Source organism: Perissodus microlepis, chromosome 5 (genome assembly GCF_051167445.1).
Source record: "Perissodus microlepis isolate ML-2025 ecotype Zambia chromosome 5, ASM5116744v1, whole genome shotgun sequence".
Taxonomy (NCBI): Eukaryota; Metazoa; Chordata; class Actinopteri; order Cichliformes; family Cichlidae; genus Perissodus; species Perissodus microlepis.
The window spans coordinates 37,776,539-37,803,801 of record NC_140465.1 but is presented as its reverse complement, the minus strand read 5'-3'; the positions used below and the strand labels follow the sequence as shown (position 1 = coordinate 37,803,801).

The 27,263-nt window shown below is 47.4% G+C and overlaps 2 protein-coding genes across 3 annotated transcripts; both read left to right on the top strand.

Moving 5' to 3' along the window:
- Positions 1-1,068: 1,068 nt before the first annotated feature.
- mkrn2 (makorin, ring finger protein, 2) lies at positions 1,069-7,107 on the top strand. The gene is made up of 10 exons (XM_084929679.1): positions 1,069-1,192; positions 2,422-2,550; positions 2,622-2,761; positions 2,837-2,971; positions 3,048-3,223; positions 3,323-3,388; positions 3,456-3,604; positions 6,318-6,428; positions 6,580-6,724; positions 6,805-7,107. Exons 1-10 carry the CDS (start codon positions 1,167-1,169, stop codon positions 6,973-6,975), a joined length of 1,248 nt encoding a protein of 415 aa, XP_084785805.1. The 5' UTR covers positions 1,069-1,166; the 3' UTR covers positions 6,976-7,107.
- A 1,379-nt stretch (positions 7,108-8,486) lies between these two features.
- Positions 8,487-25,194, top strand: LOC146387832 (actin-associated protein FAM107A-like). 2 transcript variants are annotated; one of them, XM_084929682.1, is made up of 5 exons: positions 8,487-8,589; positions 11,559-11,610; positions 21,291-21,495; positions 22,544-22,703; positions 23,772-25,194. In XM_084929682.1, the coding sequence occupies exons 1-5, from the start codon at positions 8,566-8,568 to the stop codon at positions 23,877-23,879; spliced, it is 549 nt and encodes a 182-aa protein (XP_084785808.1). In that variant the 5' UTR covers positions 8,487-8,565; the 3' UTR covers positions 23,880-25,194. The 2 variants fall into 2 exon arrangements, with proteins under 2 accessions (XP_084785808.1, XP_084785809.1); XM_084929683.1 differs by lacking the exons at positions 8,487-8,589; positions 11,559-11,610 and adding an exon at positions 15,224-15,346.
- Positions 25,195-27,263: the final 2,069 nt, after the last annotated feature.

The window sequence follows — 27,263 nt, the reverse complement described above, 5'->3', positions numbered from 1 at the left end:
CGGTGGCTGTCTCCCTCTACAACTCCTCCATCTAACACACTGTAAACACTGCAACAGTTACAGCCTTTTGCACACACTGTTTTCTTATTCGGTAATGTTGATGTCTATCTTCTTGATATTTATTTACAATCACATCTGTCAACCCTGGATATTTATTATTTGGTGATTTGTATATATTGTGCTATTCCTTATATTGTATTGTTAAATAGTCCTGTCTGTTTTTCTTAATGTTACTGTACTGGAGCAACTGTAACCCACATAATTTCCCTTGGGATTAATAAAGTATGCCGATTCTGAAAAGCTCGAGTAAAGCAGGCAACCTATGAGTTGTAATCTACTCAAGTACAATATGGGGTAAATGTACTTAGTTACATTCCACCACTTTTTCTCATTTAAGCCAACTCAAATAAACCGAGCTTATCAGCTTTTTGAATGAAAACTTGTTGTTGATAAAAACTGAGTTCAGGCTACTTATTTTCGATTAAAGACAATATTAGGTTTATCGGTTTACCACTCCAGCTTAGTCGACTCTTGGAGTCTTTTAAAAGTAGTTGAATACTTTCGGTTTAATGCACCCTTCTGCTGATATTCTTTCACTATTTGTGTTTTGTTGTTTTGTTTTGTTTTTGTGTGGGGGGGGGTTACCTTAAATTCTTTTGTAACGTGATTCTTTCTTTATTGTGTTGTAATTGTTGTTCATTGCTTTATGACTGCGGGCTGTGAAAAGAACATTATAAATGAACTTTATTTACTTACTAAATGAAAACACTGCAAACATGACGCATGTTGGAAGGAAACTTCTCTGCTGTGGTAACACCACCAGCTTATATGACGACATGAAGAGCACGAAAAAGAAGAAAAGAAGAAGCAGCGACAGACCCTGGCAAAGAAACTCCAACTGAAAACACTCAAACAGACTTTCAGCTCTATTTTATTACCGAACACACAGAGACCTTCACATTCCAGCTTTTCAAAAATCCCACTTGCAAAATAACAAAAAAAACTGATTGTGTTGTGATTATTGTGGTAAAAGAGATGCTTTCCACGGGTTCGTACTTCCGGAGGAAGTGGAACCTTATTGCTGTGCCCGCCGCTCTCCGTCGGAGCGGTTTAAGCGGCGCACCGCGGTGACAGCTCGGAGCAGTTGTTGAAGGTCCGCAGGAAAGATGAGCACCAAACAGGTGACCTGCAGGTGAGGGTGCGTGCGTGCGCGGGCGTTTGTGTGTCTGTGTGTGTGTGTCTGATCTGTCTGAGTGTCGTCGGGTGTCGCGCTGGTGTGACCCGGATGTCCGCGGACTGTTAGCCTCGTGCTAATGTTTTTAGCTCTTAGCTCCGCACTCGCCTGTCCTCGTCAGCGCGTGTGCCTCTAACTCTAACTGATCGATTACTAATCAGTGATTCCAGGTGTGTTTAAGTGAAAGCTGAGACTAATCAGCTTCTCCAGGATCGATACTTCTGATTTAAAGTCACGTAAAGAGCTGCAGCTTTAAATCAGAGGGCAGACTCCGCCCCGAGGCTCACCTCGGGGTCACGTGAACGTTCCCTCTTGCGAAAATGAAGGCGGCCGCTGATGGCGTGAAACTTCAATAACAAGCACAGGAACACCGGAAGCTGGTCCGAGTCTGAGCGCTCTCCGGTAGTTGGTAGGTTACAGGGGGTGGGAGGGAAACAAACTGTCAAACAGCCAATCAGAAGCCGCTGAGACTGCAACTGCAGTTCCCCTGGTGTCCAGCAGGGGCAGCAGTGACTCAGTCCCCACAGACTGACATGTTAAAACTTTACAGCAGAAATAAACATGTTTACAGCCTAACACACAAACTGTTCTGGCCTCTAGAGATAATTCCCCCCTTTGTAACACCTGTATTAAACTTTTGTTACAGAATAAAGAGGACGTAAAAGAGTGGGATGAGAAGGAAAAGTGTCACTGTATGCAGATGACGCACTTTTAAATACTGGAGAAGGCTTTAACAGTTTATCTGGTTCATATCACGAGTCAGAGACAATTATAAGGGCACAGGAGGAGAATGTTTTTAGAACTCACCTGTTTAAACTCAAAGGGGGCGTGGCCTCTGTAAGATCTTTGATGAATCAAAACACAAACAGAATGATGAAAAATGTAGCACGTGTACAAAACTACAAGTTAAAAACTTTGTTTTGAAAGTTATTTAAATAAAAGTAAAAAATAAAGTCTTATAAAAGTCAAAGAGTTTGACACCTCTCCCATCAAATATTCATCCGTCCAACAAAGAGATGTCCTCTCTCTGTCACCCGGGGGCTGAAACACCTGGGCGGGTAGAATAGGATGCAGGATTGGTCAGAATGTGAAGTAAACACACAGTAAACTGAGGTAACAGGTTAAACTGCGAGAGTGATTTCACTAGAGTAGCGGGTCTTGTGGCTCACAGGTGTGCTGCGTTTCAGGTACTTCCTCCACGGCGTGTGCAGGGAAGGCAACCGCTGTCTCTTCTCCCACGACCCGAGTACCAGCAAACCCTCCACCATCTGCAAGTTTTACCAGAGAGGGGCGTGTGCCTACGGAGAGCGCTGCAGGTAAGGCCCTGCCTACCTCTCACCTACGTTTACATCACTGTGACTCATTTCACTTCCTGTTTGTGCTGCAGGTATGATCACATCAGGCTGTCATCCAGAGGAGGAGGGAGTGGAACTTCAGAGGACCTGACAGGGGGAGGAAGAGGAGGAGGAGGGGCAAGTAGGTCTGGCAGAGGCGGAGCCAAGAAGACGCTGGTGCTGAGAGACAGAGGTGAGGAGACGATGAAGCTCTTACAGAGTCACGATAATGATTGCAGGTAACCCCGCCCCCTCTGTGTTTTCTCAGTGCTGGGCGTCGAAGACGTGTTCAGGGGCCCATCAGACAACTCGGGGTCAGAGGTCACAGCAGCAGCGACTGCATCTCCGCATTCATACGTGGATGCCATCAGGGCGGGTCTAGACGCCTCAGCGCAGGAACGAGGTAAGACTTGAGAATCCTCACATTTGATTGGCTCTTATTGGTAGCACGTGAAGATGTTTACCTGTGCTCTCTGCAGCTCCTCCTCCAGGGGGCGGGGCCTACCCGGACCTCCCCCAGCTGTGTCCCTACGCTGCCGGCGGCCGCTGTTTCTATGAGGACAGTTGTACGTATCTCCACGGCGACCTGTGCGACGTGTGCGGCCTGCAGGTGCTTCACCCCCAGGACCCCGAGCAGAGGAGAGCGCACGAGAAGGTGTGCATGCTCATGGCGTTTCAGTGACCTCTTTGCATTCGTCAGTGTGAGCGCACACAGATGTGCTGCAGCTGTAAATGATCTCGTGTCTGTCTGCAGATGTGTCTGCTGGCCTTCGAGGCCGACATGGAGAAGGCGTTTGCAGCCCAGCTCAGCAATGACAAGGTGGGTTTGATTTGTTTTGGGTTTGGTTGTCTTGGTGACCGGCCTTAATTAGTTACCTGTTGTTCAGGTGTGCTCCATCTGTATGGACGTGGTGGTGCAGAAGGCGAACCCGTCAGAGCGCCGGTTCGGCATCCTGTCCTCCTGCAATCACATCTTCTGTCTGTCCTGCATCCGAAAGTGGCGCTGCACCCGAAACTTCCACAACAAGATCATCAAGTAAGAATCCGACAGGACCGGGTCAGGGGTCAGGCACCAGGGTCAGGGACTGGGTCTCTGTATACTGGGGGAAACCAAGACTGATGGTGTCTCGTGAGATCTGATTGGGGCTGTACTTTGTTTCACTCTCGTTAGGACCCTTCCCTGAGTCAGCAAATATAATACAAAAGTCTGCTGAATAATAATTTCCTCTCATAAACATTTAAACTTCACCTAAATCATACAGGTAGGTATTTTAAAATAACTACAGATATTAAATAATGACACTCATCTCCAGGCTTTCCCAAAATATGAAGTTCACTTAAATGTTTGATATGTTCAGCTGGGATACCAAACGATCAAACTACACAAATAATTCTCCAGTTGGAAGTCTTTCTTAAATGTTCTGTAATTTCTAAAGAGACTAACATTAAACATTTCAGAATTCCAATTTTGCCTTGTCTGATTACACTTTTTATACACCTGTCATTCACCACTCAGGTATGTTCTCATATAGGGCTGTTCGATATAACGATACACAGTGGAACAGTTTAATGAAAAATTCAAGTTACGAAGGCGTTTAACGGCAATATTTCAGCCCGTGTTACGGCAAAATACTCTCGTAACGAAATCCACTGGCTCTGATTGGCTGAACCCAGAACGCCTACAATGCCTTCCGAATCATGTGACAACCCCCTTAGCTTTCGTCCTTGCGCTTCGCTGTTCCACTGGAACGACGTATTGTTGTTGCAGTTAGCAATTAGCCTATAGCCTATCGTTCACTCAAAAGTCGCGATGGGTGCTTTGACTTACGAAAATTTTCGACTTAGGAAAGACCCTCGGGAACGAATTAATTTCGTAAGTCGGGGTTCCACTGTATATCAGATGACGATATAAAAACATCTAGCGTTTCATTTTACGCTATCGTTTGTTTTGTGGTGTCGCAAAATAAACTGTTTATAGCAATATTTTCTCATCGTTCTGATGGTCACTGCAGTGGCTATATTCATTTCTTAAAGTTCTCTCTTTCTCTTATATTTAATATAACCACACTACGGACGGACAAGCGCTTGTTTTTATGCGTTGTCGTTAGCAACAACGATGGTAAAACCATCGCGTGTCCGCTTGTTTATTTTCCACATAAACCTTTCACAATAAAGCTCAAGACCCTGTTGAGACTTTTCAAAATAAACTGAATCACGTGAAAGACTATGCAGAGCATTGATGGATGAGAAGCAAAAAAGAGCCGTCAGGTGCTAAAAAATAAACCTTAGACTCAAACGTTAGAACAGGCTTTTCCCCGCAGCACGCTGTGTAATAAATACTCACAAAGAAAACGGCGGCCGTTACAACCTATGTCTAAAAATGTATCGTTTCATGCATCGGTTAAAACACTCGACTCCAGGTACATGACGCGCAGCTGGAAACACTTCACGCAAGTCGAGCTGCCCGAGATTCACAGAATTTACAGAAAATGTTAAATTTATGTGATTTATGTCGTTATCGGACGATAGATGTCTTATATCGGGATATGCGATTTTGGTCATATCGCACAGCCCTATTCTCATAAGTAAGAAAGTCCTGGATAATCAAATACTGGCTTCAGCTTCATTCTCCACTGTGACTTAAAAACATCTTCATCACATTGAGTCTTCAGAAAACTAAACACAAGAAACACTTTATTTCCATCTCCATTCAGTAATCTGGGACTGACTGGGTCTGGTTGAGCCTGACTGGGTCTGGTTGGGTCTGGTTGAGCCTGACTGGCTCTGGATGGGTCTGGTTGGGCCTGACTGGGTCTGGTTGGGCCTGACTGGCTCTGGTTGGGTCTGGCTGGGTGTGACTGGCTCTGGATGGGTCTGGTTGGGCGTGACTGGTTTTGAATGGGTCCGGTTGGGCCTGACTGGGTCTGGTTGGTTGTGACTGGCTCTGGTTGGGTCTGGCTGGGCGTGACTGGCTCTGGTTGGGTCTGGTTGGGCGTGACTGGCTCTGGATGGGTCTGGCTGGGCCTGACTGGGCGTGACTGGCTCTGGTTGGGTCTGGCTGGGCCTGACTGGGTCTGGCTGGGTGTGACTGGCTCTGGATGGGTCTGGCTGTGCCTGACTGGCTCTGGATGGGTCTGGTTGGGCCTGGTTGGGTGTGACTGGCTCTGGATGGGTCTGGCTGCGCGTGACTGGCTCTGGATGGGTCTGGTTGGGCCTGACTGGGTCTGGCTGGGTGTGACTGGCTCTGGATGGGTCTGGTTGGGCCTGGTTGGGTGTGACTGGCTCTGGATGGGTCTGGCTGCGCGTGACTGGCTCTGGATGGGTCTGGTTGGGCCTGACTGGGTCTGGATGGGTCTGGTTGGGCCTGACTGGGTCTGGCTGGGTGTGACTGGCTCTGGTTGGGCCTGGCTGGGCGTGACTGGCTCTGGTTGGGTCTGGCTGGGCGTGACTGGCTCTGGTTGGGCCTGGCTGGGTGTGACTGGCTCTGGATGGGTCTGGCTGGGCGTGACTGGCTCTGGATGGGTCTGGATGGGTCTGGATGGGTCTGGCTGCGCGTGACTGGCTCTGGATGGGTCTGGTTGGGCCTGACTGGGTCTGGCTGGGCGTGACTGGCTCTGGTTGGGCCTGGCTGGGCGTGACTGGCTCTGGTTGGGTCTGGCTGGGTGTGATTAGCTCTGGTTGGGTCTGGCTGGGCGTGACTGGCTCTGGATGGGTCTGGTTGGGTTTGATGACCTCTCTGTTTCTTTCAGGTCGTGTCCACAGTGTCGGGTCATCTCAGAGTTTGTCATCCCGTCGATGTACTGGGTGGAGGACCAGGATGAGAAAGACCACCTTATAGACCTCTTCAAGTCCGGAGTCGGGTGAGTTGCCTCTCTGTGCCACGCCCACCTGCTCTCAGGCGCTTATGAAGAGGATCCAAAGATCTTCCAGGATGTGCTTTCAGGTGGTGGAAACAAAGGTAGCTAAGGTGTGTTCAGCTTTCATTCATACTCTGTGTGTGTGTGTTTGCAGTAAGAAGGCCTGTAAGTACTTTGATCAGGGCCGTGGCTCGTGTCCGTTTGGTGGGAAGTGTTTGTACCTCCACGCCTTCCCGGACGGATCGCGGGCGGAGGCTGAGCGCCCACGGAAGCAGCTGAGCTCGGAGGGGAGTGTGCGGGTCAGTTTGAGTCCTTGTTGTTGTCCATAAGTGGGAGGCTGTTGGGTGTAGTAGTCTCTAAACTCTGTCTCTCTGTTTAGTTCATGAACAGCGTCCGCCTCTGGGACTTCATCGAGGAGCGCGAGCAGCGGTCCGTCCCTCCCCTGCCGTCCCTCACTGATGACATCACAGAACTGAGGGAGCTCTTCATGCAGATGTCGGGGCCGAGCCACGAAGACGAGCCGGAGACCTCGCCCGCTAACGACCTGTAGTCTCCATGAAACCTGTGCCGGGTCCACACCAGATCATGTGATAAGGGGCACGTTGTGTCCGCAGGTTTGATTCCCTGAGACGGGATGGCGCTTAATTTATTGTGTACATGAGTAAATACAGTCTGAAGACCAGCTTCTGTGTGGTGGAGTTATTTTGGTGGTGGAGGGTGGGCATAAAGGTCCCGGAAGGTCCTTAAAACTCAAAACCAGATCTGATATGAATGTGGCTCGTGTCCTGGTGCACCTCTGATGGCTCCCGCTGTGAGGTCGGCTCTTCAGACTGAGGTGCAGCAGGAGACGAGCTGGCGGTGGAAGTGCTCTCTGAGGTTTCCTGCTGCTTTTAAACCTAAACAAGAATCCCTGATGGTGATTTCAAAATCAATTTTAAAACTGGAAGTTCAAACTATTGGTTTTTACTGTAAAGAGCGCCTCGCCATCCCGCCGCAGTGCTCTGACAGCCCTCCAGGGGGCAGCAGTAGCAGACTCCATGTGAGTGTGACCCAATCAGAAGTTCGGGGATCAATTCCAGGATGCTCTGCATGATGAAGGTTGTGTTTGGGGTGTAATTTTATGATAACATGACTGGAAAGGAAAACAATTGAGCTGCTGAAATAAAATGTGGACTTGTGAAAGAATCGTATGAAGCTGTGAAATAAAAACGTGTGAGGTTTGAACTCCTAAATCTGCTCCAGACAAACACAACGGGCCTCTGCGAGCGAAGAAACTCGGACTGGAACCGAACGCTGCAGACTGATGAGCACTGCTGGGGGGCACTGCAAACATTAGTATCAGTCTGGTCGTTAATACTGAAGACTTTTACCTTTTAAAGTCAGCTGATTATGGGCAGAGCAGTGTGTCCTGATTTATGACATGAACCATCAAAACACACTGACCATTAAATCACTGTCACTTTGACTTTTCACAATAAAACACCTCCCGGCCTTTATTTTGGAGGGCTGGATGTAAACGTGCCTGTTTCTAATGTGCTGCAGGCTGTAAATAAACCACAGAAAGGTTCACATGTTTCTCAGCATGTTTGACCTGTATTTGTTCATTAAGAATGATTTAACATGGGTCAGAGGACAGAATCAAATATCGATCTGATACCAGCGCCAATATCAGATCGATATGCAGCATTAATATTCAAATGTGTGTCACTGGTTCGCTTCATTCGTACGAACGCTGAACTCCTCGACTGTCTGCACTCCTCTGAGAGGAGGTAAGGAGGAGACTTAAAGCTCTGCTGTCTCCTCTGATTACTTTAATCCAGCCGGAGCGCCTTAACTCCTCACAGCTGAAAGCAGGGAGTCAGGCAGGAACAGGTGGCCTCCTCCTCGCAGTCACACTGCGTGTGCTCAGCTGGCCGCTCCTCTCTGGTTCCTGCTGGTATGAAGTTTTTGGAGTCGCCTCACAGTCTGCAGGGTTAACGGAGCCCAGCGACCGGGCTGTCAGGCTGCCAGGCAGCAGGGCGAGCAAGAGGAGGGGAAGGCGGAGGAGGGGGCGCCGAGGCTGCTGGGAAAAAGCAAAAGAAGGAGAAGTTGTGGGGAGGACGCAGAGCCAGGGAGAGGCCTGAGCAGGGCTCCGAGGATCATGGGAGCAGTTTATGGAAAGAAGGTGAGTGATAAGCGCTGATCAATGATCCGATCATCTTTACAGTTAGTGAGAATACTCTGATCAGATCCTCACACGAACACTTTAAACTCAGAAATCTGGTGTTCGGTCATGTGATCACCTGCATGTACGTGTGAGGATATTCATTCTGCGCGATGAAGGTTGCAGCAGGTGTGCTTTAAATGTCCTGACAGGTGACAAATTGAAGGAAAATGGTACCCCTGTGGTGTGGGGTGGGGGACGGCTGTAAGCACCATCCATGGTGCAGACATCAGAGATCGGTGGGACGAAGAGCTCCCCTGTACCTGCTGGAGTGAATCTGAGGCGCTCTGTGGTTTCAGTGTGAGTGTTTGGTGTGCTGCAGAGCACCTGATGGCGCTGTGGGCAAGGGCTAGTCGCTTTCAGATGAAGCCGTTCGGCGCTGCGGTCGAGACTGCCGCAAGCCGCCATTTTTAGATGTGATAAATTAAAGGATATAAAAACAGATTAGTGACTGACATCACCGTGAGTCTGTGAGCCTACAGCAGTCCAGAACAGCTCCTGAAGGCAACAGACTACAGGTAAAAGATGGCCCATGTGACGCTGCCCGTTGGTCAGGGAAGTTATCACACCTTGAGCTGAGCGTTTTCTCGTTCCATCTTTGTGTTTTGAGATGGGACGTGAAGAATCTGACCGAGGAGCGAGACGCTGCGCGACATTCTCCTACTCCCTGTTTCCTGATTCCTACTTCCTCCTCTGAATGGGACCAAAATGAGTTTTATGTTTTATTCAGTCAGACCTAAAAGCAGTGACTGACACCATAAAATCATCAGTAAACATCTTCCTGATGAGCTTCTATGTAAGCAGACTTCCAGGTGAGTCGCCCCCTGCTGGACATCAGTTAGAAGTTCACCTCTGATGGCACCTAAATTCAGCAGAAGCTGGCAGATAACATGAAAGATGAGCTGTTTATTGTTGCTGATTGAAATCACGACCTGCCACCGTACGAGTGTTTCAGAGTCTCTGAGAATAAACAAGGTTTTTGCGTGGAGGTTCCAGTTCTTTAGCGTCGAACGCTCACCTGGATCATGTCTCAGATCACCTGGCTCCAGACGTTCATGACCTGCTCCGTAAGGTTCGACTTTCAGAGAAACTGGATGAGTCACACGACCTCATGAGCAGAGGTCAGAAATCGTTTCAGAAACTTTTATTTGAATTTTTGGAAAAAGCACGTCCAACCTGAATCAGCTGATCCACCTCGAGCACAGGAAGTGAGTTATTCTGAGGTCAGAGTGAGAGAGGCTTGGTGCTGCACATCGTTTATTTACAGATTTTTAACTCGTTCAGATGATTTCCTGCGATTCATGTTTGGCTTCGAAACACCTCAGAACAAAGGAGCACCTGCTCTCACCTGAGAGCTTTAGCCAGGTGGGAACTGAGCAAGTCTGAGAGAGGACGAAGGCCAATCGTACGCCTCTCCGATCAGGGTGAGGATGACTGCAGAGTGGAATTCCACAGGGGAGGAGACAGCAGGAATGCGACCTTATAGGAAAGCCGAGCTCTCGCAAATATCCGAGTTATGAGGCGGCGCAGCTGTCAGCGAGGCTGAAGAGCAGCTGAGAGGAGGCGGGGCTAGAGGTTTGTCTGTTTTCAGTGCAGCAGGTGGAGACGAGCTTGGAGCATCGAGTTTCAGGAACGATCTGAGAGGAGAGGTCCGGATTTATCTGGGGGGGGGGGGGATAAGCCATGGTGTTCAAATTCCCACACGGTTTGTGTTTGTGTGTCTGTGTGTATCTGTTTGTGTTAGTGTGTGTGAGTCTTTAGTCGGGCAGATTAAGGTGATCCAGCAGTGAGTGAAGCAGCAGGGAAAGATCAAAGTGATGAGGTCAGAGGTCAGAGTGGAAGCTCACACACAGCTGTGAGATGTGTTTTGGCCTGCGGTCCAATCACATTCCTTGCTCGATCAGATGATGCTAGCTGGTGCTTATGCTAACCTGCTACAGTCCCCCTCACCGCTGACCCCAGCCTCGGAGCTGCAGCTGTACCACTGCCGAGAGTCCAGCAGGGGGCAGACAGTCCTCAGGGTTCCGGTGGTCTTCTGCTTCCTATTCCCTTTCCAGCAGCGGCCGGAGCTCTCATCTTAGCTGCTGTTCTTCACATCTGTGCCGAGGTCTCTAACACACCTGTTCTTCACACACAGGTGTGCCTCGGCTCTTCTTCAGCCTGAACTGCAGAAACGGTCCTCCAGAGCCAATCACAGCGTGTTTTATTACTTCAGCTTTCGTCTGTTGTTACGGGAACCCAGAGGCTCAGACCTGTGGTCAGAAGCTGGTGACCTGAGCACAGGTGCAGCTGCGTCTTTCTCACTTCGTCATGGTTGTTTTTTACTGTGAAAACTGGTGAACGTGTCTTTGTTCTTGTTTTTGGATTCAAATCTCTCTGATGTTGTTGACTCGTGTTTTCTCTCTCTGACCCGGACTGTTTAACCCTTTCACCCCCCAAAAACCTGAGATCAGCTGATTCTGGGTCAGCTGACTGATGAAGTGATGTCAGGTGGATCATTAAGGTGGCAGCAGCAGCTGAAGTTTCTGAGGGTGATCTCACACACATGAGACTGGCTGTCTCTGTGATCAGTGATCAATAATAATCTAATGCTTTTACTGTGAAAGTTCGGTTGGAGCTCTCGTTCCTGCTGTCTCAGTGTTGGTTCTTCTGTCAGAGGAGGATAAAAACAGAGAAAGCTTTTAGCAGTGAGGTGTCAGGATCTCCACCTGAGAGACTCACCTGTGTGAGTAAACGAGTGAATGGAAGCTTGAAGCTGTGACTGCACTTGTTCCTGTTTTACCTGATTTTGCCAGGTTCGGAGATTTTCAAACACCTTGTGTCACTGCGTGTGTTTCTTTTTCTCTTGTTCTTAGCCTAAGTTGGCCATTCCCCACTGCTCTCATCCTCCTCCTCAGCTAAATGATGAGCCTTTCTTCTTTGTTTTGCAGAAGGCGTATAACATTGACCATCAGGCTCTGCCGAAGCAGCCGCACAGCAAAGGTGAGTTAGGCCGTCTCAGGTAATAAAGGCGGTACGACCTGTGAGCAGCCAATGTCACAGACCTGTTCTAGAATAGAATAGAATAGAATAGAATAGAATAGAATAGAATAGAATAGAATAGCCTTTTATTGTCATTGTACATGTACAACAAAACTGTGGGTGCTCGACACCAACTGTACCAGAATAAAATATTTATAAGTTGCAAAGTGCTTGGAGGTAGTCCAAAAGGACTTGGTCTGAATAGAGTCTGTGTGTGAGTGGCCTGAGTGATGAGGGTTTATTATAAGGGAGTATTAATTAATTAATGCTTCAGTCTTAAATATGATCAACCTATCTCTAATAATCAGCTATGTACCACAGGCCTTCAAGCTGGCTGTAGTTAAACCTTTACTCAAAAAGCATCTCTAGACCCAGCAGTCTTAGCTAATTATAGGCCAATCTCCAACCTTCCTTTCATATCAAACATCCTTGAAAGAGTAGTTGTCAAACAGCTAACAGATCATCTGCAGAGGCTTATTTGAAGAGTTTCAGTCAGGTTTCAGAGCTCATCACAGCACAGAAACAGCTTTAGTGAAGGTTACAAATGATCTTCTTATGGCCTCTGACAGTGGACTCATCTCTGTGCTTGTCCTGCTAGACCTCAGTGCAGCGTTCGATACTGTCGACCATAATATCCTATTAGAGCGATTAGAACATGCTGTAGGTATTACAGGTACTGTGCTGCAGTGGTTTGTATCATATCTATCTAACAGACTCCAGTTTGTGCATGTAAATGGAGAGTCCTCTTCACACACTGAGGTTAATTATGGAGTTCCACAGGGTTCAGTGCTAGGACCAATTCTGTTTACATTATACATGCTTCCCTTAGGCAGCATCATTAGAAGACATAGCATACATTTACACTGCTATGCAGATGACACCCAGCTCTATCTGTCCATGAAGCCAGATAACACACACCAATGAGTTAAACTGCAGGAATGTCTTAAGACATAAAGACCTGGATGGCCGCTAACTTTCTGCTTCTTCATTCAGATAAAACTGAGGTTATTGTACTCGGCCCTGAAAATCTTAGAAATATGGTATCTAACCAGATTCATACTCTGGATGGCATTACCTTGGCCTCCAGTAACGCTGTGAGGAACCTTGGAGTCATTTTTGACCAGGACATGTCCTTCAACGCACATATTAAACAAATATGTAAGACTGCTTTCTTCCATTTGTGCAACATCTCTAAAATTAGAAATATCCTGTCTCAGAGTGACGCTGAAAAACTAGTTCATGCATTTATTACTTCCAGGCTGGACGACTGTAATTCATTATTATCAGGAAGTCCAAAAAACTCACTGAAAAGCCTTCAGCTAATCCAAAATGCTGCAGCAAGAGTCCTGACAGGGACTAGAAAGAGAGAGCAGATTTCTCCTGTTTTGGCTTCCTGTTAAATCCAGAATTCAAAATCCTGCTGCTCACATACAAGGTCTTAAATAATCAGGCCCCATCTTATCTTAATGACCTTGTAGTACCATATCACCCTATTAGAGCACTTGGCTCTCACACTGCAGGCCTACTTGTTGTTCCTAGAGTATTTAAAAGTAGAATGGGAGGCAGAGCCTTCAGTTTTCAGGCCCCTCTTCTGTGGAACCAGCTTCCAGTTTGGATTCAGGAGACAGACACTATCTCTACTTTCAGGATTAGGCTTCAAACTTTCCTTTTTGCTAAAGCATATAGTTAGGGCTGGACCAGGTGACCCTGAATCCTCCCTTAGTTATGCTGCAATAGACGTAGGCTGCTTGTAGGATCTACTGTACAATATAAAGCACCTTGAGGCGACTGTTGTTGTGATTTGGCGCTGTATAACTAAAACTGAATTGAAATTGAACTCTGGCTCAGGGACGAGTTCCTGCCCCAAGAGGAGGAGTTTAAGTATTTCTGGGTCTTGTTCACAAGTGATGGGAGAAGGGAGCGGGAGATCAACAGATGGTTTGGTGCTGCGGCTGCAGTGATGCGGACGCTGTACCGGTCTGCTGTAGTGAAGAGAGAGCTGAGTGTAAAAGCGAAGCTTTTAATTTACCGGTTGATCTACGCCCCTACCCTCACCTATGGTCATGAGCTGTGGGTAGTGACTGAAAGAAGGAGATCGCGAATACAAGTGGCCAGGTGACCCTGAATCCTCCCTTAGTTATGCTGCAATAGGCTGCTGGATGATGCACTGGGTGTTAGGGTTAGGTCTCACTGTCACCAAAGTGCTTGCTCATAGGGGGTCATATGATTGTTGGGTTTTTCTCTGTATGTATTATTGTAGGGTCTACCTTAGAATAAAAAGCTCCTTGATGCAACTGAAAATTGGATTGAGTCGACCTGATTGAGGCCGGTTGGTGAGAAAGTCTTTGATCCAGTAGCAGGTGACAGGACGGATCTGGGATCGATGTTTGGGATTATGTTGTTGAATGCTGAGCTGTAGTCCATGAAGAGCATCCTCATGCAGCTCTTCCGGTTCTCCATTCATTGAGGCTGCTTTCGGGGGTTGGGTGCTCTCTCTGCTGTTTACTGATGATAAGTTGGAAGTGATTGAGTGCTGAGCTAACATTAGCATTCGGGGGGGGGGGATGTAAACAATGGTAACTATGGCTAGATAAAAAGGCCTCCAAGTCTGGTGGGCAGTGACTGTTTACAACTGTTTATGGCACCAGTCCTGAGGCACACAGCCCACCACCCCTCCCTTACCAGAGTCTTTGTTGTGTGTGTGTGATTGTGTGTGTGTGATTGTGTGATTGTGCGTGTGTGATTGTGTGTGTGTTGGACCAGAGGAACATGAAGCTGATGATCAAACTTCTTCCCGACGTGTTTTCTTTTTGCTGTGTTTGAACCTTCGGGGCCACCGTACGCCATAGTTAGAAATATAAATGAATTCAACATGCGCACAGGTGTAACTCACACAGCTGTGATTGGTCAGGGTTGGACCATGTGACTGAAAACAAGAATAAAGTCAACTGTTCACAGTTTCTATCAAAGATAAACGTGACGTCAGGCTTGATGATGTCACAGATCTGTCCATGCAGGATTCAAGGAGCTTTATTGTCATTTGCATCACATGTTAACATGAGGTGGAAAGAAATTGTGTACACACGGTCCCGGAGCGAAACCAAATAATGAAGAATTTTTTTTTATTTTAAATAAAAAATAAATGAGTAGTTGTTTTGTTTTTTAACAAACAGAATAACAAGTAATAAAACACTACGATAAATAATACGATAAGTAGAGTGCAACAACCTGAGTACCAGTATGGAGTATGGGCATAGAGTGTAGGTATAAATAAATACTTTAGCAGCAAAGAGCCTGATGACCAGCATTGATAAAGTGACAGTGTCGGCAAGAAGAACAAAAGTGTTTAAAGTCGCCGACAGGAAGTGTGAATATTAAAGATAAATGTCAGATTAAATGTTGTGAGATCATCATTATTTATCTTCGTGGTTTGCATGCAACCCACACTGAGAGTCTGCTCCAGGCTGCAGTGAGAGTCAGCGCCCCCATCAGGGTGGCAGCGGGATTTTAGGCTGTGTGGAGCCGCTGGCTGATGAATAAGAGCAGCGTGGGAAGCGGTCCCGAGGAGGAGGGGCAGTCCACGTGACCGCCGCCTGGCTTTGAGCTGTGCAGGAGAGCAGGAGCAGAGGAGCAGAGGAGCAGAGGAGCTCCGGTAGCATGGAGCCCAGCACCGCCCAGGGGAGGGTGGTGAAGTCCGGTAAGACCCGGCCGCGGACAGAGCTGAGGATCGAGCTGTGAGGCTGTCAGCTGCTCTCAGATCAGATTCATGCTGAAGAAAATCAGCTCCCAGCTTTTTGAATCTTTTACTCCACAAATGGAGAAACAAGCTCAGACTGACGTCATTCACACTTGTAATGCTTTTCACTAAAATTATCATTAAGCTGTGATGTCATCTCTAAAAAAAAAAAAACTTTTAAAAATAAACAGGACTTTAGTATGACAGCTGGAAGTTTTAATTATCATCTCCAAAGTGGAAATAGAGCCTTCATCAGCTTTGTGTTTCTATCAGAAACATTTCTGCATGTTTGTGTTTGTGCTCAAGTTTGACTATGTGAGTGGGGATGATGATGATGGTGGTGGTGTGGATGATGGTGGTGGTGGTAGTGGATGATGATGATGATGGTGGTGGTGTGGATGATGATGATGTTGGTGTGGATGATGATGGTGGTGTGGATGATGGTGGTAGTGTGGATGATGGTGGTGGTGGTGGTGTGGATGATGGTGGTGGTGGTGTGGATGATGATGATGATGGTGGTGTGGATGATGATGGTGGTGGTGTGGATGATGATGATGATGGTGGTAGTGTGGATGATGATGATGATGGTGGTGGTGTGGATGATGATGATGGTGGTGGTGTGGATGATGGTGGTGGTGGTGTGGATGATGATGATGATGGTGGTGTGGATGATGATGGTGGTGGTGTGGATGATGATGGTGGTGGTGTGGATGATGATGTTGGTGGTGTGGATGATGATGGTGGTAGTGGGGATGATGATGATGATGATGATGGTGGTGTGGATGATGATGGTGGTAGTGGGGATGATGATGATGGTGGTGTGGATGATGATGTTGATGGTGGTGGTGTGGATGATGATGGTGGTGGTGGTGTGGTTGATGGTGGTGGTGGTGGTGTGGATGATGATGATGGTGGTAGTGGGGATGATGATGTTGGTGGTGTGGATTATGATGGTGGTGGTGGTGTGGATGATGATGGTGGTGGTGGTGTGGATGATGATGGTGGTGGTAGTGGGGATGATGGTGGTGGTGTGGATGATGATGGTGGTGGTGGTGTGGATATGATGGTGGTGGTGTGAATGATGATGGTGGTGGTGTGGATGATGATGTGATGGTGGTGTGGATGATGGTGGTGGTGGTGTGGATGATGGTGGTGGTGGTGTGGATGATGATAATAGTGTTGCTGTGGATGATGATGATAGTGGTGGTGTGGATGATGATGATGGTGGTGTGGATGATGATGATAATGGTGGTGGTGTGGATGACGATGATGGTGGTGGTGTGGATGATGATAATGGTGTTGGTGTGGATGATGATGATGGTGGTGTGGATGATGGTGGTGGTGGTGTGGATGGTGGTGGTGGTGTGGATGATGGTGGTGGTGGTGTGGATGATGATGATGGTGGTGGTGTGGATGATGATGATGGTGGTGGTGTGGATGATGGTGGTGGTGGTGTGGATGATGATGATGGTGGTGGTGTGGATGATGATGATGGTGGTGGTGTGGATGATGATGGTGGTGGTGTGGATGATGATAATGGTGGTGTGGATGATGATAATAGTGTTGGTGTGGATGATGATGATGGTGGTGGTGTGGATGATGATGATGGTGGTGGTGTGGATGATGATGGTGGTGGTGTGGATGATGATGATGATGGTGGTGTGGATGATGATGGTGGTGGTGTGGATGATGATGATGATGGTGGTAGTGTGGATGATGATGATGATGGTGGTGGTGTGGATGATGGTGGTGGTAGTGGGGATGATGATGATGGTGGTGTGGATGATGGTGGTGGTAGTGTGGATGATGGTGGTGGTGTGGATGATGATGGTGGTAGTGGGGATGATGATGATGATGGTGGTGTGGATGATGATGGTGGTGGTGGTGGTGTGGATGATGATGATGATGGTGGTGTGGATGATGATGTTGATGGTGGTGGTGTGGATGATGATGGTGGTGGTGGTGTGGTTGATGGTGGTGGTGTGGATGATGATGATGGTGGTAGTGGGGATGATGATGTTGGTGGTGTGGATGATGATGATGGTGGTGGTGGTGTGGATGATGATGGTGGTGGTAGTGGGAATGATGAGGATGGTGGTGTGGATGATGGTGGTAGTGGGGATGATGATGTTGGTGGTGTGGATGATGATGATGGTGGTGGTGGTGTGGATGATGATGGTGGTGGTAGTGGGGATGATGAGGATGGTGGTGTGGATGATGGTGGTGGTGTGGATGATGATGGTGGTGGTGGTGTGGATATGTGGGTGGTGTGAATGATGATGGTGGTGGTGTGGATGAGGGTGGTGGTGGTGTGGATGATGGTGGTGGTGGTGTGGATGATGATAATAGTGTTGGTGTGGATGATGATGGTGGTGGTGTGGATGATGATGGCGGTGGTGTGGATGATGATGATGGTGGTGGTGTGGATGATGATGGCGGTGGTGTGGATGATGAAGATGGTGGTGTGGATGATGATAATAGTGTTGGTGTGGATGATGATGATGGTGGTGGTGGTGTGGATGATTATGATGATGTGAGTGGGGATGATGATAATAGTGTTGGTGTGGATGATGATAATGGTGGTGGTGTGGATGATGATGATGGTGGTGTGGATGATGATAATGATGGTGGTGTGGATGATGATAATAGTGTTGGTGTGGATGATGATGATGGTGGTGGTGTGGATGATGATGATGGTGGTGTGGATGATGATGGTGGTGGTGTGGATGATGATAATGGTGTTGGTGTGGATGATGATGGTGGTGGTGGTGTGGATGATGATGATGGTGGTGGTGTGGATGATGATGGTGGTGGTGTGGATGATGATAATAGTGTTGGTGTGGATGATGATGGTGGTGGTGGTGTGGATGATGATGATGGTGGTGGTGTGGATGATGATGATGGTGTTGGTGTGGATGATGATGGTGGTGGTGGTGTAGATGATGATGATGGTGGTGGTGTGGATGATGATAATAGTGTTGGTGTGGATGATGATGGTGGTGGTGGACTTGTTGCTGCTCCTGTCTGTTCAGCATCTTCTTAAGTAATTGAGGTGCTGCGTTGTACCAGAGCCACTCACGGCTCATGAAGCGCTGTGAGGAGCGAAGGCTGATGAAGATGAAGTCACCGCTGGCATGCAGACGGACTGCAGTGGGAGTTCACGTCCTCTGCTTGAGTTTTAGCCTCAGCAACGGGGAGTCATGTAGAGCTTCAGTGTTGATGTCAGTGGTGTTGATGGTGGTGGTGGTTGTATTCAGGGTGGCTGTGTTCATGGTGGTGTTGATGGCTGATCATCAGGTTTGTGACAGGAAGCGGCGTTTCCTCAGCAAGCCTGTTAGTGGCTCGTCTGCTCTGATTTAGAGTCTGCGGGGTTTCCTCAGGATGAGCGGAAGAACGAGCAGATGCGTTATGGCCTGCCGTTACAGAGCGATCACGTTTCCTCCCGAGGTGCGGCTCCGGCCTCAGACTCGAGCTCAAGTTGTCTGCTTTGCTGTAACCAGATTGGCAGCACTCACGGGGACGTCGATACAGAGAGGCTCCGGTCTGCACGTCCTCCCTCCGATCAATACAAACCTCAGAAAGGCTCAAAGTCCGGCAGACAAACACTGAGCTAACAGAGAGAGGTGGGTAAAGTTCAGCAGCAGAGCTCCCTGTTACTGTAACTTCTGTGGGTCCAACAAGTTTTTAATAACACTCAAAATGCGTGGCCTTCAGGTCATACACTGTACATAAAAGATGTACACGGACACTGGTTTCTGCACCTCATTGTTAACCATGTTTGTTTTTCATTTAACCCTGGTCATTCAGAATCCTTTAGGATTTAACACATAAAATGTGGAGATTATATACTGAGCTCAAGCAGGAACTATTAATAACAAAAAGATTACATCACAAAAATAGATCAAATTAATAAACTGTGGGAGTCTAATCACAAAACAGGAAGTGTTCTCTGTGTTTCAGTGTCCTCTACAAATTGATTGTCTCACTCCTTAAAATCTGATGCAGTGGTTCAGTATTTAAGAGTGAACGTCTGAGGTCTGGTATTTCAGGTGTTTCAGGCTTGTTTCAGATGTGATTCAGATATTTTCAGACATGTTTCACACGTGTTCAGGCGTGTTTCAAGCTTTTTCAGGCGTGTTTCAGACATTTTCATATGTGTTTCAGGCTTGTTTCAGGCTTGTTTCAGACATTTTCATATGTGTTTCAGGCATGTTTCAAGCTTTTTCAGGCTTGTTTCAGACATTTTCATGTTTTTCAGGCTTGTTTCAGGCGTGTTTCAGACATTTTCCGGCCCCTTTTCTGGTATTTCAGGATTGTTTCAAACATTTTCAGATGTGTTTCAGGCTTGTTTCAGATGTGTTTTAAACATTTTAATGCTTGTTTCAGAAGTTTTTTGGGTGTGTTTCACATATGTTAGATGTGTTTCAGGCTTGTTTCAGATGTGTTTCATACATTTACTGATGTGTTTCAGTCTGGTTTCAGACATTTTTATGAGCGTTTGAGGTGTTTCAGGCTTGTTTCAGGCTTTTTTCAGATGTGTTTCAGACATTTTAATGCTTGTTACAGGTGTGTTTCAGATGTGTTTCAGTCGTGTTTCAGACATTTTCAGACTTGTTTCAGGCTTCTTACAGGTGTGTTTCAGATGTGTTTCAGGTGTGTTTCAGACATTTTAATGCTTGTTACAGGTGTGTTTAAGATGTGTTTCAGACATTTTAATGCTTGTTACAGGTGTGTTTCAGATGTGTTTCAGTCGTGTTTCAGACATTTTCAGACTTGTTACAGGTGTGTTTCAGATGTGTTTCAGATGTGTTTCAGACATTTTAATGCTTGTTTCAGATGTGTTTCAGTCGTGTTTCAGACATTTTCAGACTTGTTTCAGGCTTGTTACAGGTGTATTTCAGATGTGTTTCAGATGTGTTTCAGATGTGTTTCAGACATTTTAATGCTTGTTTCAGGTGTGTTTCAGATGTGTTTTAGGTGTGTTTCAGGCTTGTTTCAGATGTGTCAGGTTGTGAATTGAAGTTTGCAGCAGGCTCCGTGACTGACTTGCTCAGCTGTGAACATTGTGAGTAGTGTGAGATGTTTGCTGCTCACAGAGATCAGTGCTGCAGCTCAGTGCGCTCCTCCTGCCAGCCTTTCATTTCCTTCTACTGAACCTACTGACAAACTGCTACAGCAGTCCTTACAATCACAGGAGCTCAGAGAAGTTTCTGATGGTTATCCGCCATGTGCGACCTCACAAGCCCGTTCCTATTTGCTGTAGCAGCGCCAACATCTGGAGGCAGGGAGGCTGTCAAAACAGCCGTCCACTTACTCTCTTCTGCGTGTCTAGGAGTGAACAGACATCCGGAGCTCGTTTCATTTTTCTGAAATATGAAGCTGGAAGGCGGGCTCTGGTTGCACTCGAGAAAGGGTCATTGTGCGGCGTGACCTGTCATGTGATCTGAATCCCAGAATATCCGAGGACGGGTTGGGTTCATTGTCCTTTCTCCTGTTTGGCACAGATGCGCCGCAGGCCGGAAACTGAGGACGTCTGCCTCAAACACCCCAGCTCACAGACGCCATGAGCTGCTGCTAGTGCCCCCTGCTGGCTACACCTGCTGTCAGCGCCTTATCAAGACCTGACCCAGTGAAGACGTTTCTCTAAAGCAAGGACTTTTAAACACAGTCCGGACTTTTCCAGTGGGGAAGGGACAGTATTAATGATGTTTTGGGAACGGGGACACATTTACAGAGTGAGCAGAAAAACAGGGAATGAGGCTTTTCTCAGCTGCTGTGAATGGACTGTGAAGATGTTTCAGGATGTATGATATCCTGCTAGCATCTGCTGGGGGTTGCAGTTTGTCCAGTAGGTGGCGCTATGATTTGTTCTCACTAACATTTTGTGTCCTCTTTGGGTCCGTAGCATCAGCATATGCCAGCCTGCAGCAGCACGGCTCCGAAGGCGTCCATGGGAAGTCGTCCCCGGTTGCCGTCTTCGTACCCCGGCCGGATTACCTGGAGGGGGACGAGGACGCGGACCTCATCAAACCCAAGAAGCTGGTGAATCCAGTCAAAGCTTCGAAGAGTCACCAGGAGCTTCACCGCGAGCTGCTGAGCAGTTACAAACGGTAACGCTCTGATTAGTTTTAATCTTCCAAAGAATGAAGAGGAAGAAGAAGGGGCGGGGTCAGACAGCGTGACTGAAGCTCCCACCTTCAGCTTTATTCAGACTGTTTAAATCCACTCATGTTCAGTTATGAAAGCTGAAAGTTTGAACTCGAGTCACGCCATCTGAACCCGCCTGTGTCTCAGGACGCAGTCAGAGATGTGTTTTTAGATTATTAGAGATGGATTTCATGGAAACATTTGTGGAAAAGATGTTTTTTAGTTGTGGGAGTTGGGGTTGATGGAGCCTCAGATTTAGATCATATTTCAGGGAAGTGTCATTAGTGATGTTTCTGATATACTGAGCGTGTTATCGATGCTGCCGGCAGAGCGCCAGTGAGTGAAGGTCACGCTCATGTGTCTAATCACTGATCACACTTCCTGAAGTCAAATAAAAGACCTCTGGAAACACAGAATCAGGCCGAGCTAAAATTCTTTCCCCGCGTGACCACGTCACCGAGTTCCTGTCACATGACCAGAATTCGTTCATGTGACAGGAACTCGGTAACTGCATGTGACACATCACATGCAGTCAGCGATGCTCGGTGAACTCGTTTGTGTCAAAAGCTCGTTTGTGGCTTCCACTGTCAGCAGGACGGTGTCCTCACTTGTATTCAGAGCTCAACATCGCTCAACCGCTGCCGTGTGTCCTCGGGTTTACCTGACACCCGCTGACCAATCAGCATTTGGCCATTTAAATGGCGTCGCTGCGGTCGCGCTTGGGCCGTGAGGGGTTTGTGAAGCAGGCGCTGCTAAGCAACAGCCTCCTGTCTCCCAGGCCTCTGACCGCCGAGGACGCTGGGAAAGTTCTCACCTCATTCAGGAGGAGCAGCGAGGCACAAAACAACTTTATTTAAGCTCCAGGCCTGAAACACAAAGAAGTTAAAGGCTCCTGGAAAAGAGGAGGCGAGCGGCGTGAATGATTCATGAGGGGCCGAATGCTGCACACACACACACACACACAGTCTGAATTGTGTATGTGTGTGTGTGTGTGTGTCTGTGTGCGCGCAGAGCGGGGGTCAGTGTGGAAATGAAGCCCGAGCTGCAGCGGGTGCTGGAGTCCAGGAGGAGAGATCAGCTGATCAAACAGAGGAAGGAGGAGGACGAGGCTCGCAGGAAGGTTTCTCCTCTGGAGGCCGAACTGCTGAAGAGACACAAGAAGCTGGAGGAGGTAACACACACAGACACACACACCAGTGAATCACAGCGATGTGGAATTACAAAGCTGTGACGCTCTGTGTGTCACGCTACACAAGTTCAAAGACTTTCACATCGTTTCTCCGAAAGCTGATTCTGTTCATCTGGACGTTTTCCGTGGGAGAAACGTTTCATCTGTACATTTGCATGATGACTGAAACCAGCCCACTGAAGGAACAATGGGCTGTCCAGCTGTTTATAGATGTGCTGTTTATAAGGTTGGAAACCTGCAGTCAGCTGAGACTGAAGAAACCTGCAGTCAGCTGAGACTGAAGAAACCTGCATGATGACGAAACGTTTCTCCCACTGAAAACGTCCAAACGAACAGAATCAACCTTTGGAGACCTGGATGCAGCGTCAAGACGCTTCTCATCGTTTCTTCATGAAGTGCTCGCTGTGTGTGCGTGTGTGTGTGTCTGTGTCTGTGTGTGTGTCTGTGTGTGTGTGTCTGTGTCTGTGTGTGTGTGTCTGTGTGTCTGTCTGTGTGTGTCTGTGTGTGTGTGTGTCTGTGTGTGTGTCTGTGTGTGTGTGTGTCTGTGTGTGTCTGTGTCTGTGTGTGTCTGTCTGTCTGTGTGTGTGTCTGTCTGTGTCTGTGTGTGTCTGTCTGTCTGTGTGTGTGTGTGTCTGTCTGTCTGTCTGTGTGTGTGTGTGTGTGTGTGTGTGTGTGTGTGTGTGTGTCTGTCTGTCTGTCTGTCTGTGTGTGTGTGTGTGTGTGTCTGTCTGTGTGTGTGTCTGTCTGTCTGTGTGTGTGTGTGTGTCTGTGTGTGTGTGTGTTGCTCTTCATCACCACCTTTCTCTTTACATTGGAGCTTTGTCGTCTCGATCACAGCTGATCATTGTGTACCTGCAGTCGTACTTGTGCGCTCACCTGAAGCACGTAAACCTGTGGCAGCAGTCGCAGGATGAGAAGCGCGTCACTGCTCAGTCGGCGTTAAAGTAGCAGGTTTTCTTTATGCTGCGTGTGCTGCCCATGACCTTTGACCCTGGTCTTGCTGATCTGAGGGGGGTGAATCCAGATGTTTCTGTGTGTTTGTGTCCTCAGCTGGAGAGACAGCAGGAGCAGGAATACCTGAGAGCCCCCGAGTTCGTCAAAGTCAAGGAGAACCTGAGGAGGACGTCCGTTCAGGGCAAAGAGGAGAAGGAGGTGTAGAGGCAGCGGGAGCGGAGACGGCGAGCGTCCAAAGACACAGGTGCCGGCAGCTGGACGGGATGGCCGTGATGCCTCTCGGCAGCTCGGGTCGGTGGTTCTGAATCAGGACGCTACAGAGCAACACGAGCAAACGACAACTGCCTCTGTGAGCAGATACGTGCGACTAAAGCGAGGAAACAGCAGGAGGCGCTGCTGCACAGATAGGAAAGGACTCTTGAACCGGTGCTCGTTTGAGTCTGAGGCTACGTCCACACTAATGTGTTTTCATTCGTTTTCTCTCCATTTTGGCCTCCCGTCCTCACTGAGACGCCGTTTTCAAAACGCTCTCGAAAACGCACACATTTGAAGACGGTGTTTTCCCGTCACAGTGTGGACAGCGAAAAGGGAGACTTTTGAAAACGATGACACATGTTAGTCACGTGATGCAGTCATGTGACCAATTAAACTAAGATAGCGGAGGGCGTTACACAGCAGCTGTTTTGTTTGACAGCCCTATTAAAGATGAATATCAGTCTGTACGTGCTCCAGAGAGCTTTTCTTCACATTCTTTAATTCTCACTCGCTTTTGCAACTTTGTACTTTTGTGTTACTCGCAGCAACAACTCCACTTCATTGTTAGTCCATTTGAAAAACTCGGTGCTTTTCCTCGACTTTTTGCTGCGACGTTTCAACGAGCAGGAAAGTAAATAAGCGGCAGACAGAAATGAGGCAGGCCGATTCTTCTTGCGTTTCACGCATGCGCAGCACTGGAACGTCAGCGTTTGCAGCCGTTTCAGTGTGGACGCACAACTCTGTGAAAATGACTGAAAACGCTGGTGTGGACGCGGAGCGTCTTCAGACGAAAACGCCGTTTCTATCCGGGCCAGTGTGGACGTTGCCTGAGTGTGTTGTTTGCTCTCCTGCACTGAACTTGTGCCTAAGCTCACCTGTGAGCCTCTCACAGATCAGATACTGTGATCACTTTGTCCTTCCTCTCTCATCCTCAACATGCTAATCACATAGATTGATGAAACACTGACATGACTACAAACCTCAGTGAGCTTCCTTTATCTGTGGCACATTTTACAGTTTCATTAGAGATTTATTAGAGATTTTAAGCTCTAACTCAGACTCGTGTGATTCGAGCCTGCGAGCTCCTCTCGGGGAAGCCTTACTTCCTGTGCTCACGGGACTCTGACGGGATAATCTTTGTGCAATTTAGACTTTTACTGTGGAGACGGGGATTCAAATTTTACTGTTTGTATTTGTGTGTCTTTTATCGTGTTCAGCCTGACGCCTCTCATGTGTCTGTTGATCAATAAAGAACTAACCCTGCTGTCTGGTTTCTTCTGCAGATTTCATTTAAAGTGTGAAACTGTGTTGCTGACACCACCTCCTCTCATGCTGCTGTTCCCTATGTCACGTACAGCATCGTCTGCAAACATGAGTATCATGTAGAGGAAAACCTGACCTTACACATCTGGATCACATTAAGAATAGGGTCTGCAGTCCTTTATTTCTCAGTCACTTTGCCGTCAGAGCTTCTCTGAGCTTCAGTGCTTCTTTTGTTACCTGCTTCATTAATGGAGAGCAGACAATGGAGGTCATGTTTGCCTGCAGTGCTGGTCTCCTGCACGTCTTCATTGTCCTGCACTGGCTGCCTCAACGCAGGAATTTAGTGTCTTTTTATCAATAAGAACAGATTTATATGGATGAAATGTAATTCTTAGCTTCAAGTGAAAGAAACGGAGAAAACAAAGTGTCTAAAAATGACTTATATGAGAGACAAAAACCACCAGTAAAGAAAGAATCAATCATTTACATGTTAGTGATGGTGAATATAAAGCTGAAACCACAGAGGAGGAGCCGAGGAAACGTTTTTCCTCACAATCCTGATGATGTGCCATTTGGGTGGAGCTGAGTTCTGTTTATCCAGCAGGTGGCGCTGTGCTCCTGCTCAGCCTGTGAGTGGAAGAAGTTTTAGTTCGACTAACTCGAATGATCGTTTGTTTTTTATGTTTAAAACAAAGAATCATGTGATTGTATTTTATTTGTCAGTTTGGAGGCCTGACACCCCTCCGGGCACCTTTGTGGGCACTTATTCTGAAGCATTTTAAACAGGAAGTAAGGTGCAGTGTTCTCCAGTTAGAACTGTTCTTTGTACAGGTGTGTAAATCTTACTTTAGGCTGAGGCTAATTACTGGAGAAAGGAAAAGTTGTGATCATCAGAAAAGGTTAATGAGGGGCCACCAAACACCTGAGCCCAGGAGTCTGTAAGTCGGCGGTCTGGCCATGGTTCACGCCTCACTCTGCAGGGGTCACCAGTCTGATCTGATAAACAACATCTGCTTTATTTCCATTTCCTCACCTGTTCTTAACTCCAGCGCAGACACATCTGGACTGTTTGGAAGTGTTTTCACTCCTGGAGCTAACAGTTTCACAAAGCACCTGGTTGCATGTGTGAGTGCAGGTAATGATGGCGAAGATTCCCATGCTCACCTTTCAGAAGAAGCTGGTTCTCGCCAGACAGACGTGCAGAGAGCGTGAGAAAGCTTCGCGCCTGTTACGAATGCCGCTCTCACTGAACCACACGCTTTAAAGATGACAGAGCTACTGTGACTTCACCTGCTGGTTTCTGAAAGATCACATCCAGATGTTTTCCATTATCTCCATGTTGGAAAAGCGAGGGATGGAGCTAACTGTTAAAAACCTTTTTTTAAAAGATGTATTTAATCAGGAAGTCCCGTGAGATGGACTACACTCTGATTCCAACTCGCTAAGTTTAAAACAAGGCTGTGCAATCTCCATATTTCTGTTCCTGCTGGTTGCTGGACGCAAAACTTCTTTTCAAGCATTACTGAATTCAGATTTTACGAGCTGGCAGATGATTCCTGCTTATTTTTAAAGGAGAAAGATGAAAACCCCGAAGCAGTGAACCTTTCTCTGTAGTGTAAAGCGTGTCCTTTTCACACTGAAAGGCTGTTTTTTGCTTTGTGTACTTCACACAGGTTGAAAATACCGTCTCATATTTGGAGATTACTCCATTGAACACTGCTCCAACAGAGGTCGATCATCTTGTTAATAATTTTACCTCCTCACTACGTACGACTCTGGATACTGTAGCTCCTGTGAAAACTAAGGCCTCTAATCAGAAGTACCTGACTCCGTGGTATAATTCTCAAATTCTCTAAAGCAGATGACTCGTAAGCTGGAGAGGAAATGGCGTGTCACAAATTTAGAGGATCATCATTTAGCCTGGAGAAATAGTTTGCTGCTTCATAAGAAAGCCCTCCGCAAAGCCAGAACATCTTACTATTCATCACTGATTGAAGAAAATAAGAACAACCCCAGGTTTCTCTTCAGCACTGTAGCCAGGCTGACAAACAGTCAGAGCTCTGTTGAGCC

Excerpts from the sequence above, each read along its gene's own strand:
- mkrn2 (XM_084929679.1), top strand. The coding sequence starts at position 1,167 with ATGAGCACCAAACAGGTGACCTGCAG. Across the intron at positions 1,193-2,421 it reads ACCAAACAGGTGACCTGCAG|GTACTTCCTCCACGGCGTGT; the intron begins GTGAGGGTGCGT and ends GCTGCGTTTCAG. Across the intron at positions 6,429-6,579 it reads CTCTTCAAGTCCGGAGTCGG|TAAGAAGGCCTGTAAGTACT; the intron begins GTGAGTTGCCTC and ends GTGTGTTTGCAG.
- LOC146387832 (XM_084929682.1), top strand. The coding sequence starts at position 8,566 with ATGGGAGCAGTTTATGGAAAGAAG. Across the intron at positions 21,496-22,543 it reads CTGCTGAGCAGTTACAAACG|AGCGGGGGTCAGTGTGGAAA; the intron begins GTAACGCTCTGA and ends GTGTGCGCGCAG. Across the intron at positions 22,704-23,771 it reads GACACAAGAAGCTGGAGGAG|CTGGAGAGACAGCAGGAGCA; the intron begins GTAACACACACA and ends TTGTGTCCTCAG.